At 58.0% G+C, this 12,288-nt stretch overlaps 1 protein-coding gene across 10 annotated transcripts in view; it reads right to left on the bottom strand.

Annotated features, from left to right (window-relative positions):
* The window catches only part of TTLL8 (tubulin tyrosine ligase like 8), a 79,197-nt gene that overhangs the window by 19,357 nt on the left and 47,552 nt on the right, over window positions 1-12,288 (bottom strand). Inside the window, exon 13 of one of the 10 annotated variants that reach the window (XM_042993576.1) lies at window positions 609-882. The exons of 6 other annotated variants lie outside the window; for them this stretch is intronic. In XM_042993576.1, coding sequence (XP_042849510.1) covers window positions 722-882 — 161 coding nt within the window. In that variant the 3' untranslated portion in view covers window positions 609-721. Of the gene's footprint in view, window positions 1-608; window positions 883-4,557; window positions 4,810-7,169; window positions 7,369-7,832; window positions 7,996-12,288 lie in introns of those variants that run through there. 3 more of the 10 variants (XM_042993578.1, XM_042993579.1, XM_042993577.1) reach the window with 3 other exon arrangements.

A 12,288-nucleotide genomic window follows, 5' to 3' on the forward strand; every position in this document is an offset into this window, starting at 1 on the left:
TGTCTTGGGGGGAAGGGCAGGCTATGGACTCTCTCCGTGTCCACAAAGTGCTGATCCTGGTTCTTCCTCACAAGCCCCACTGTTCCATGTAGGCTTGGGGGGCTGAGACACCCAGCCTGAGCCCAGAGAGGATGCAGGGGCCCACCCTCCTAGGAGCCTCTGTAGCCGGAGTGGCCCCCTGATGACCAGATGGCCCAGAAGTCCAACTGTGGTTGTATCTGAGGGTTCTGACCCAGGGAGGGCACCCCCTTCACGCCAGGTTGGTGCAAAGAGCCTGGACCAGCACAGCGAGATTTTTGTTGAATAAATGAGTGAATAAATAACGCCTTCCCTGAGACCTCCGGCCGGGACACGGGGTGGGGGGAGGGGAGGCGGGGGGGGGGGTGCCTTCCAGCAAGGAGGAGCTCCAGAGGAGGGGGCTCCTTGGAGGAGCCCGGGACGCCAGGGGGCTGTTTGTGTTCCTCTGCCCAGGGCGGCGCGGGGCGTCCTCCTCTGGCGGAGGAGGGGTACGTGGGTGTATGGATGTGGGGCGCAGGCGCCGCGGTGGGGTGGGGGTCCGTAAGAAATACCATGCTGAAGTCGCACAATTTCGCTAAAATAGCTCCGTATACAAGGTCTCACATCTATGTGTCGGTTTCCAGAGAAACCAGCCACGCTCTAGGGGCCGCGGGGCCAGGGCGCGTCTGTCCCATCCCAGTCCTCGGCGTCCCGGTCCTCGGCGTCACGGGGTCGACGCGCCGCCGCCCCGCCCGCCGCCCAAGGGCACGAAGGAGGCGCCCTGCAGGACCGCGGCGCAGAAGGAGCGGCAGCGCTTGCAGGGCCGGGCGGGCGGCAGCGAGCCGCGGCACACTAGGCAGGGCGCTGGGAGGTCCCGGGGCAGCCCTTGGGGAGAGAGAGAGGCCCTGAGACCGCGCCCACCTGCCCCGGCCACGCCCGCTCGCCGCCGGCCACGCCCGCCCGCCCCGGCCACGCCCGCCCGCCGCCGGCCCCGCCCGCCCGCCGAGCCCCAGGCCCTACGGCCGGGAAGTCAGGCCCACCGCCCCGGCGCAGGCCCGCTGGCCCCAGAGACCTGTTGCCCTAAGACCGCGCCCTGGCCACACTCGCTGGTTGCTGTCGCTGCTCCCTAGGGCGCGCCTACCTCATGGCCACCCCGGGCAAGGCCAGGGTCTAGTCCAGTCCCAGCCGGCTCCCAAGTCCACCCACTTCCACACAGACCCCAGCCTTCTTTCCCGGGCTTTCAGAAAACCCCAGACTTACACTCAAGGCCAAGGGGGCCGTGTCCAGGGGCATCCCTGGAGTGAAGGCTGTGGGGACTGGGGATTGTCCCCTTTGCCCTGCTCATCTGCCCTCACAACCCTCTGCCTGTTCTCCCCTCCCGAGGGGTGGGTGGCCCTAGCCAGGTAGACTAGGCGCCCCCTCAGCGGCCCTGGCCCTCCACCTGTAGGGAGGCAAGCGGAGGGCTTGCTGTAGAGGTCATGAGCACATTTAAAGTCCGTGGAGCCCACAGCCCCATTATCACCCATGACCCTGCTCCCCATAGCCAGCCTTGGTGTCCGCCCCTTGGAGCAGGGCCCAGGAGCACGTGCCTAGTGCCCCCAGAATGTCCCGCAGCCCTTGCTTAGGAGGCCAGGGAGGAGCCTGCTTGCGAAGGGTGGAGGTTCCCGGGCCATGTGGGCATGGAGGGGGCCGCGGGAACCCCAGACCTCTGGCCCTCTTCCCCCGAACTCTCCCACTGGTGCCTGAAGAGGGGCCACTGTCTCCGGCTTGTCCTCTAGCCTCCTTAGTCCCCCCCAGCCCTCCTCACCACAGGCTGTGCCCAGAAGGACCCAGCTCCACTCGCCCTGGCAGGTCTGAGCTCAGACCCTGTCCCCTCTGGGCCTGGACCAAGATGGGCTGTGGGCATGCAATTGGGTGTCAAGAGGTGAGGGCCGGGTGGCAGCCACCCTTGCCCACTGCCAGTGGCTCTGGGTCAGGACCCGGAGCCCCGGGCAGCCCAGTGGCTGGAGGGGCTCCGATGGGAGGCTGGGATGTTGGGGCCGGGGGCTGCCAGAGCTGACAGATGAGGCCTGGTCTCAGTGCTGCTGTTCTGCCCACTGGCTGCCTGGGGGTGGGGGCACTGACCCCCCAGGGGAGCCGTCCACCTCACAGGCAGGCTGGTCTCTGTGCTGGCCCCTGCCCCCCGGACACCAGTGCGCTGGCCCAGGAGGTGGTGACCTTGTCGGGTGAGGGTGCTGTGGCCAGCAGGGCCGCGGACGGTGGCCCGGCAGTGTCCGTGACAGGTGAGGGTGGGCAGGCTGGCCGTCTGGAGAGGTCATCCCCCTGTGCTGAAGCTGCTGCTTCAGGATAACCACACAGCTACTCTGACACCCCAGGATGGGGGAGGCCAGCAGGCAAGTGACATCGTGTGCCCTTCGTCGGCGGGGGGGGGGGGGGGGGGGGCAGTCAAGGTCTCCAAGAAGCTGAAACCTTGGCCAGGCTCCCTCTGCCTTTGTCCTCCGGGCCTCCAGCCTTTGAGCCGAGGTTGCCCCCAGGGGTCTGGCCGGCCCTCTTTAGGGCGTGGGGTGGGCCTGGGCCAAGCTCCTTCCGCTCCCCCGCTGTGCTGAGGCCCAGTCAGCCTTTGGGCTGCCCGTAGCCCAGAAACCCAGCTGGCAAGCGTGCAGGGGCAGGGCAGGGCTCCCCAGGCTTTCCTGGCCTGGGGGCCAGGGGACTCCCCAGCCAGCAGCCGCCCAGCCCAGGAGTGCCACGGGCCTGGACGCCACGCCTATCAGAGTCACCCACCACCAATGGCCGGTGCTGAGTCACTCCTCCGGGGGTCTGGGCGGGGTGGGTGGGAGCAGGGCCACCCAGCCCCTATGCAAAGCAGCCGACGGCTTCCTGGAGCCTCGAGCAGATACTGAGCCAGAGCCCGGGAACGATGCCACCCTGAGGGGCTGGGACAAGCCTGTCCCACAGGACACGCCAGGGCCTGCGTGGGGCACGAGGGTGTGAGAGGCGGGGGTGCAGGCAGGCACATTGGCCAAGGACAGCAGCTCTGCCCACCAACGCACCCCAGGGCCAAACAGAGCCCGCCCTGGGGCCAGAAGGGACAGAGGCCAGGCCAGCTTCAAGCCAAGGAGGACGGGGCCAGGGACTGGTAGCCAGAGGTGGGTGGAGGGAGTGGGATTTGGAAGGAGAGGCCTTGACCCTGAGCCCTGGGCCCGGCTGGGGGGAGGGCTAAGCAGCAGGACAGGCGCGCCTCAGGCATCTTGCGGGTGTGAAAGGGAAGGTGGGGGGCGCTGGATGGGGGTGCACTCAGGAACGGGTGGTCTGGGGTCCAGACCACCCTTGCGGTGGAAACCACCGGACCCGGGGCATAAAATATGAAAAGCATTTTCTTAAAAGCAACAAAACACTGGCAAAAAGCAAGGAATTCTCTGAACAAGGCTGCGGGCAGGTGGGCCTTTCTCTGGGGCTTTGCCAGCCAGGGTCACCAGGAGCCCAAGGTTCCAAGGCCTCATGGGGTGTGGAGGACAGAAGAGGGGTGAGAGACACCCACCCTAGGTGCAAAGGTGAACGAACATATCCCGCCCTGCCCTGCCCTGCGCCCCGGGGACTTTGAGAGTGCCACGTGGTGCTGAGCAGTGCCGTGGAAATCCCAGAGGAAACGGACCCTGAGCTAGCCTCTGAACAGATTTTCATGACAACTTCTTGTCCCTGGGCTGGGGTGAGGGTCCCAGAGCATCAGGCTTTGGACTTGAAACGAGCGGCCTTCCTGGGGGCAGCGGGGGCACCAGTCCCCAATCCCCACAAGTAATTTATTTTAAGAAAATGAGGCATTTGTAATAAAATGTGAGCGAGCCTCAGGAAGCGTATGAGAGCCTGACCCCAAACTTCAAGTGTGAGAATTACGGGCCATCAGCCGACAGGCTGCGAGCTCCATGCTTTTGGGTGGGTTCGGGGCTCACCGGCAGGGAAAGGAGCCACAAATATGACCAAATAGCTTTATCAGAAAGCAGAACTTCTCAAAAGTGAAGCTATAAGGTAACTAAAATTAGAATTTCTGGGGCGGGATCACAGAGTACCAGACACTGATGAGACATGTCGGGAGGCCGCTCCAGAGACCAAACAAGCGAGGGACGGGAGGTCTGGAGGTCGGCGAGCCACAGGGCTTCACAAACACCATGGAGCCACCAGGGAAGGAGGCAATGGCTTCGAGTTTCCCGTAACTGATTAGGGCACCAGTATGCAGATTAAGGAAGTTCCAGTTACGAGGATAAAAAAGGACAACACAGCTGGACGCAGCGGGCGGAACGGAGGGCTCTCCTGGGGAGGAAGGCAGCCGCCAGGCCCGCCAGGCCCGGGGAGCGAGCGAGGGTGGGGGGACCCCACGGCAGAGGAGGAGCCGTCTCGGGAGCGCCGGCCAGAAAGACCTCTGCAGCCCCAAAAGGAGGGTGCGCGTGCTGCCCCCAGGCCCCGCCCGAGGGACATTCTAGAGCTGACTTGAGCAGAGTCCATGTTGAAAGTCTGAGACGCGTGGAGGCATGAAGGGCGAGAGGAATGTAGGTGGGCAGGTACAGAAAGACACAGACGGTGTAAGCAGTGATAAGAACAACACCCAGTGGGATTAAAATAAAGACAGGATTAAACTGTAAGACGACAGCTGCAAGAAACCAGGGGTGTGGCACCTGCCGGGCCGGAGGGTCACCGTTTGGGCTGGGCGGGGGTAGAGGACGATTTTCTTAACTTCAGACTCTGGTAACTAGTAATTCGAGGCAGCCCCCGAAAGAGCAGAAATAGAGCGGATCACCTCCAAACTGGAAGAAGGAACAGCTAAAGAAAAAACAATCCAGGCAGGTAAGTGACGTTGTGGGCCTCCAGGTTCCTGCCTGCTGTGCCCTCGGACCAGCAGGACGCCGTCACTTTGCACTCCCTACGGCCTGCTCTCCCGGCTCACCCATTCTGGAGGAAGCTTGCCGCCGTGTTCGGAGGCCCCGTGGCAAGGCGCTGAGGCCCCCAGCCGCGTGAGTGGGCCTTCGTGGAGGTGGGCCCGGCCTCCGTCAAGCCTGCAGATACAGCCCCCGCCAGCATCTGATCCCGTGAGAGAGACTGGGGGGCCAGCCCTGCACAGTTAGGCCACCCTTGGATTCCTGACCCCCAGAAACTCACGGGATAGTGTTTGTTGCTTTAACTTTTTAAAAAACGTTTGTTTATTTTGAGAGAGAGAGAGCAGGTGGGGGAGGGGTAGAGAGAGAGAGGGAGAGAGAGGCTCCCAAGCAGGCTCCCCACTGTCAGCGAAGAGCCCGACGAGGCTCGATCCCGTGAACTGGGAGATCACGACCCAAGCCGAAACCAAGAGTCAGACACTCAACCACTTAACCGACTGAGCCCCCCAGGGGCCCTGTTGCTTAACTTCTGGATTAGTCTGTTATGCAATAATAGATTACTACAGAATATACAGGTACATGTGTGTAAATGATCACAGAAAACGTCAATATTAAATGCATCACTTAAAAGAGTGTTGTCGATATCTGGATTAAAAAAATCAAATTTTAGGGGCGCCTGGGTGGCTCAGTAGATTAAGCATCCGACTTCGGCTCAGGTATTGATCTTGCCGTTCCCGAGTTCAAGCCCCGCCTCAGGCTCTATGCTGACAGCTCAGAGCCTGGAGCCTGTTTCAGATTCTGTGTCTCCCTCTCTCTCTGCCCTTTTGCCACTCACAGTCGGTCTCTCTCAAAAGTAAACATTAAAAAAAATTAAAAAGTCAAATTTTATGTAGAGAAATAGGTAAAATATAAGGTTAGAGAATGGTTGAAAGGAAGAGATACACCAGGCAAATTCTAACCAAAATAAAATCAATCACAGTCCAAAAAATATAAACCAAAAGTGGACAGAATTATGAGAGACAGATACGTTCCCCAAAATTCTTATTGTACTTTGCTTAGCAGTTGATAGAAAAAGCAGACCAAAAAAAAAAAAAAACAAAAAAACAAACAAACAGAAAAACAACTCGGTTAATAATACAAAAGATTTGAACAACACAATGAATAAACCTGATCCCACTTTACCCGACAATTGCAGGGTTCACATTATTTTTGAGCACTGAGCAGCACTGACAAAAAATGACCACACAAAGCAACTTACCACAAACGCCCGAGTATTGTAGTGAGACAGACCATAGTCTCTGGTCAAGATACAGTTACGCTAACAAGAAAACAAAAGCTAACTATAAAACCAGATGCTAACACATTGATGGGAAACCAATTTCTAAATTATGAAGGATTAAAGAAATAATTGTAATGGAGATCAGAAAATACTGAACCAAACAGTACAAAAAATACTATATTCAAAAATTTCCGGATGCAGTTACAGTAGAAAATAAAGAGAAACAGATTCTTAAATGCATGTATTGAAAACAAACATTGAAAATTAATGAGCCACCCGTCCAGCTAAAGAAGTTACTAAAAGAACAAATCGGATAGTAAAGGTAAAAACAAAAGTAAGCAAAATGGGAAATACAAAGTTGAACAAAACACCGGTTCTCTGAAAAAGCCGAGTGAAAGCTGACAAAACCCTGGCCGATGAGGGCAGGGGCGGGTAACCAGTGTCAGGAACAAAGGTGGCAGTGGCATCATCCCGCTATAGACAGGAAGGGCTGGGAAGGGGGAAGGTTTGTTTCACATTCCTGGATCCATCAGTGCCATTTGCCACATCAGCAGAATACTAAGATCGTCTCAACAGAAGCAGGGAGATCACCTGATACATTCTGTGTCATTCATGAGGGAAGGGAGGGAGAAAGGGAGGAGGGAGGAAGGAGGGAGGGAGGGAGGGAGGGAGGAAGGAGGGAGGGAGGAAAGGAGGAAGGAAGGGAGGGAGAAAGGGAGGAAGGAAGGGAGGAAGGAAGGAAAGGAAGGAAGGGGGAAGGAAGAAGGAAGGGAAGGAAGGGGGAAGGGAGGGAGGAAAGAAGGGAGGGAGAAAGGGAGGAAGGAAGGGAGGAAGGAAGGAAAGGAAGGAAGGGAGGGAGGAAGGAAGGGAGGGAGAAGGGAGGGAGGGAGGGAAGGAAGGGAGAGAGAAAGGAAGGGGGAAGGAAGAAGGAAGGAAGGAAGGAAGGGAAGGAAGAAGGAAGGAAGGAAGGAAGGAAGAAGGAAGGAAAGGAAGGAAGGGGGTAAGGGAGGAAGGAGGGAGGGAGGGAGGAAGCCAAGAGGGAGGGCGGGGGCAGGATGGAGGAAGGAGGGGAAGACCACTCAGCAAACAAGGGGGTGGCGGGAGCCGCGTCTGACTGACGTGACGAGGTGTGCATGGAGACTCCGCGGCTGGCACCCGGGTGGGTTCGTGCCCACTCTCACTACCGGAGGTTCTCAGTGCAACGAGGCAAGAACGAGAAACAAAGGCCTAAAGACGAGAAAGGAAGACACGGGGTGATGTGGTTCTGTGGAAAATCCAAAGGCATCTACAAACTACTAGAACCAAGAAGTGAATTTACCAGCACTTTGGGCTATAGTGTCGATGTACAAAAAACAATGGAATATTCTATACCTTGGCGCAAGGAATTGGAAAATAAAATTTAAAACGCCATTTGTAACACTTGCGAGTGGAATCTCAAAAGAAAAAGTCAAACTCCCAGAAACAGAGCAGAAAAGTGGCTGCCAGGGGCTGGGTGCAGGGGACACAGGGAGAGGCTGGTCAAAGGGTCCACACACAGATGACTACGGTCTGAGGACGTCGTGTAAGACACGGTGACTACAGCTGAGAACGCTGTATGGAATAACTGAAATTTGTCAGAGAGTAGATTTTATATATTCTCACCAAAAAAAAAAAAAAAAGATAAAAAAGCACCATTTATAAAAGTATCAAAATTTATAGAATACATTTATAAAAGTATCAAGAATATATCAAATACATCTGAGTAAGTTTGACTTAAAAACTCTGAGCTGAGACATCGCAGAGGAAAGCCAAGGAGCACGTGGGTGGCCTGGGACGCGTCACGCCTCACGCTGGACGTCTCCGTACCGAAATGACCTGCAGATTTGAGGGAATCGCAGTCAAAAGCCCACCAGGTCTTTCTTGGAGCGATGTGCAAGCGGGTGGCCAAATTTATATGAAAATTCAAAAGACAGAGAATAGCTTTCTTTTAAATGTTAAAATAAAGATTTTTGTAGAGAAAACAACAAACAAAGCAGAAAAACCCAAAGACGCGGAACAGCCAGGGCAACCTTGAGGAGGAAATCGTGCGGGAGAACTTGCCCCGTCGCATTCCAGAACAGTTTTCCAAAGTACTGGAGACAGTGATGAAGCGGGGTGTTGGTACAAGGAAAGGTGAGCTGGAACAGAACACAGCACAGAGGGGCCAGAATTCGTTCCGGAGAGTCTGTTTCTGACGAGGCGCCAAGCAGTTCAGGGCGGAGAAGCCAGCCCTTTCGGGAACGGCGCCGGGTCCGCTGGCCGTCGCTACGAAAACCACATGGACCTCGGCGCCTTCCCGCCACGCGCGAAAATTAACTCAGGATGGATGACAGATCAAACTGTGAAGGTCCAAGCCACAGGGCTTCCAGAAGGAGCCACTGGAGAGCGTCTCTATGACTTGGGCGTGGGCGAAGCCATTTCAGACGAGAGGCCAAGGGCCCTGTCACAAAAGGAAAAGCTGACAAATTAGGCTCCGTGAAATACTTCTAGCCTTCAAACGGCGTCACCAAGAAAGCGAAAGGGCAGGCCACTGACTCGGAGAAACGATTCTCGATACGCAGACCTGACAGCCTGTATGAAAAGCGCCAAATAAATAATAAGGAGACAAACGACCTGATTTAAAAGTGGGCAGACGGCGGGGCGCCTGGGTGGCTCAGTCGGTTAAGCGTCCGACCTCGGCTCAGGTCACGATCTCACGGTCCGTGAGTTCGAGCCCCGCGTCGGGCTCTGTGCTGACAGCTCGGAGACTGGAGCCCGCTTCGGATTCTGTGTCTCCCTCTCTCTCTGACCCTCCCCCGTTCATGCCCTGCCTCTCTCTGTCTCAAAAATAAATAAACATTAAAAAAAAATAAATTTAAAAATAAAGGTCGAAAAAGTACAAAGATTTAAAAAAAAAAAAAGTGGGCAGACGGCAGCCACGGGCACGTCACAAGGACGCCTGTAGAGCCAGCAAACACAGGGCGACGTGTCCAGCGTGATTTGTCGTCAGGGGAACACAAATTAAAGCACGCCTACCAGAGCGGCCGCAAACCTAAGGGTCACGATACCGAGGTGGGCGAGGATGCGCGGCAGCCAGAACTCACAGACGCGGGAGGGAGCCCGGAACGTCGGGCCCATGGCGGAAAGCCAGCAGTTTCTTCCAAAGCCAAGGGTGAGCCTCGCGGTGGCCGGCAAAGCAGGAGGACCGGCCTCTGGCGTCCACACAGACCGGCGCCCTCACGGCCGCGCCGAGCGGGACGCAAGCCCCCGGCCGTCGCAGGCGCAGCGGGCAGACCCCCGGACGTCTGCGGGGACAGCGAGCGCACGACAGGCTGGGTGCGACAGGCGGTGTGAGCGCGCGGTGGGAAGCCATCCGTGCTGACCAGCGGGTAGCGGTTGTCGCCGACGGCCGGAGTACAGAACGGGGCGCGGGGGCTTCCCGCAGCGGGGACCCCTCACCCGGGCGGGGGTGGTGCAGGTGTCTGCGCAAGACCTGCTCTCACTATGTGCATGCCGTGCCTCGAGAGCATGGTGTAAAAAGAGGTCCCGTTTGCTACGGCGTTAAAGCCACCGATGCCTAGGGAAAGAACCCTGGCGAAGTATGTGCCAGACCCCTACCGCCAACACACAAAACACAGCCGAGAGGAGAAGCCTCAGTTAAAAGGAGCAGATCGTGATCACGGTCTGAAAGATGCAATATGAGAAAGGCATCAATTCTCCCCAGAGTGACCTGCAGATTCAAGGTGATCCCAGACAAAACCCCAGCAACTTCTCTCCCCTTCCTTCCTTCCTTCCTTCCTTCCTTCCTTCCTTCCTTCCTTCCTTCCTTCCTTCCTTCAGAGTCGATAGGCTGATTCTGAGATCTCTGCGGAAATGCAGGGGACCGAGAATAGCTCCTGAACACAACGTGCTTCCCGCCTGCTGGGGACCTGCTGTGGCCCAGGGTAGCGGTGCAGCGAAGGCTCCAGGCACACCGCTCGGTTGGCCGGCTGGCTGGGAACACAGACCTGCCGGGAGGACGAGGGGTCTCGTGGAGCTGGCCGGTGGCCCGGCTGGTGGCCTGGAAGCCCGGGGCTAGCCTGCACAGAGCCCTCCTGGCGCAGCCGATCTGCCGCCCAGTGGCAGGGACACGCTGGCTTCTGTCCCGCGAGCCGGAGCCCTTGGCCGCGTGGGATGCTCACAGCGGACTCCTGGCTCACTCTGCGGTGCCCGGAACGGAGAGAAGCCCCGGACAGGTGGCGCTGGCCTGGGGACAGCCGGCGGGCGGTGGGGACGTGTCCTGCCCTGGAAGGGACACCTGTGCAAGGTGGTGGCAAAGCGTGAGGCTTGGCTGCGGTGACTCAGGAGGCAGAAGATCCCCTTGATCCGTTTGTGGCACCGGCAGGAGTGCTTGGGGGCAGCAAGCTGGGTTTCGGTCGCCATCTGTGGAGGGGGCAGCAGACGCCGTGACAGGGACAGAGGGAAGTCTGTCGCCTCTTTGCTCTTGTATTTATTTTTTTACAACCCTTTACAAAGGTAAAGACCACTCCTGGCCCACAGGCCACATGGAAACAGGCTGCGGTTTGCCGACCCCTGACCCAGCACGCGGTGGTGTGCCTTTTGTCGCCTTGGCAACCAGCAACAGGCGACTGTTGGGGTGTTCGGTGGCACCCCAGGCCGCCTGCCACCCGTGTGGTACTGTGCAGTCAGTGCTGGGCCCGCGCCCTGCTTCCTCGCCCCCTCCGGGGGACGCGGCCATCTCCTCGCTGCTGGGCACGGAGCTTGCCCCAGACCGCCGGGTCTCTGCACCCTCCACTGGCAGCTGGGCCCCAGGAGGGCTTAGTTCTGGCTCTGCCATCCGGATTCTCCTGTGGGGGCGGCAGCGTCCTTGAGCACCAAAACAGGGTCCATCCCCAGTAGCCCTGGCCCTTCAGATGAATGTTCCAGAAGGGAGTAAGGGATGGTGGAAGAAAAGGAGAACTGATTTTGTGGCCATGGATGGGGGACAGGAGCATGCACCTGCGGGGAGCTCTTAGAGCCTGGAGGTGCAGGATGGGGCCGTCTGGTGCTGTCCGTCCTGCAGACCCGGCATGCGGCCCAGAGGCACCGCCTAGCAGCGGCTGTGACTGGGTCTGACCCGCCACTGGGTCTCCCACCTCCATCCGTGGGCTGTGAAACCAGCTGGGTTATGGCAGGCATGGCCACCAAGGTGCAGCGTCTCAGCCACATGGGCCATGTGGCACAGCCGAAGCAAGTTTAACAGCAAAGCCCAACTGGAGAGACCTGTGCTCTCCAGGCCGTGCGTGAAGGGTGGGAGCCGAGTGGACAGAAGCTTCTCCGGGGGCGTGGGGGGCTGCTTTTCAGCCCGTCTATCGCACCCCATGTCGGCAATGACATCAAAGATCAGAGGTCAGTCTCAACTCTGTCGTGTGGGTCTTCGTGAGTAACAGGTCTGCCACGGACTGTGCCCTGACTGTCCGAAATAAGACCCGCCAGTGCCCCCTGGGACCCACCGCACGCGAGTCCTGGGTGTGGAGGACACGGCTGAGGTCAGTGCCGCAGGCTGGCCTCTTCCCGCCACCTGGAACCTGACGACGGCAGCCTTGAACACACACGTACCAGACAAGTTGAACGGATTTGGTGTCCGTGTCTGTCGGCCAGACTAATCTGAGCGGCCAGTAGAGTGGACACTCGTGTCAAAACTCGCCAGAGGCCGAGGACCGATGGGGGGATTGTTGGGAGGGACGGTCCTCCACGGTCTTTTGAGCACCCTACACGCTTTGTTGGGTGTGCCAAGAATGCAAGGCCCTGACTGCCCTTTACCCGGGCCATTTCTCAGGGTCATGTTTGCAGTGAGCAGTCCTGAGGGATGAAATGCTCTCTCCCTCCAGACAGAGAGCAGGCTTGCTTACTGCTTGCTAGTAAAACAGCAGGGGCGCCGGGGTGGCTCAGCGGGCTCAGGTCATGATCTCACGCTCGGTGGGATCTAACCCCATGTGGGGCTCTGCGCTGACAGCACAGAGCCTGCTTGGGATTCTCTCTCTCCCTCTCTTTGCCCCTCCCCGACTCACTTGCACACGTGCATTCTGTCTCAAAATAAACAAACATTAAAAAAACTAAAGTGGCAGATTCCCCGAATCAGTGACGCAACAAACACACTGTGTGTAGCAC

This window comes from Panthera tigris, chromosome B4 (assembly GCF_018350195.1).
Source record: "Panthera tigris isolate Pti1 chromosome B4, P.tigris_Pti1_mat1.1, whole genome shotgun sequence".
Taxonomy (NCBI): domain Eukaryota; kingdom Metazoa; phylum Chordata; class Mammalia; order Carnivora; family Felidae; genus Panthera; species Panthera tigris.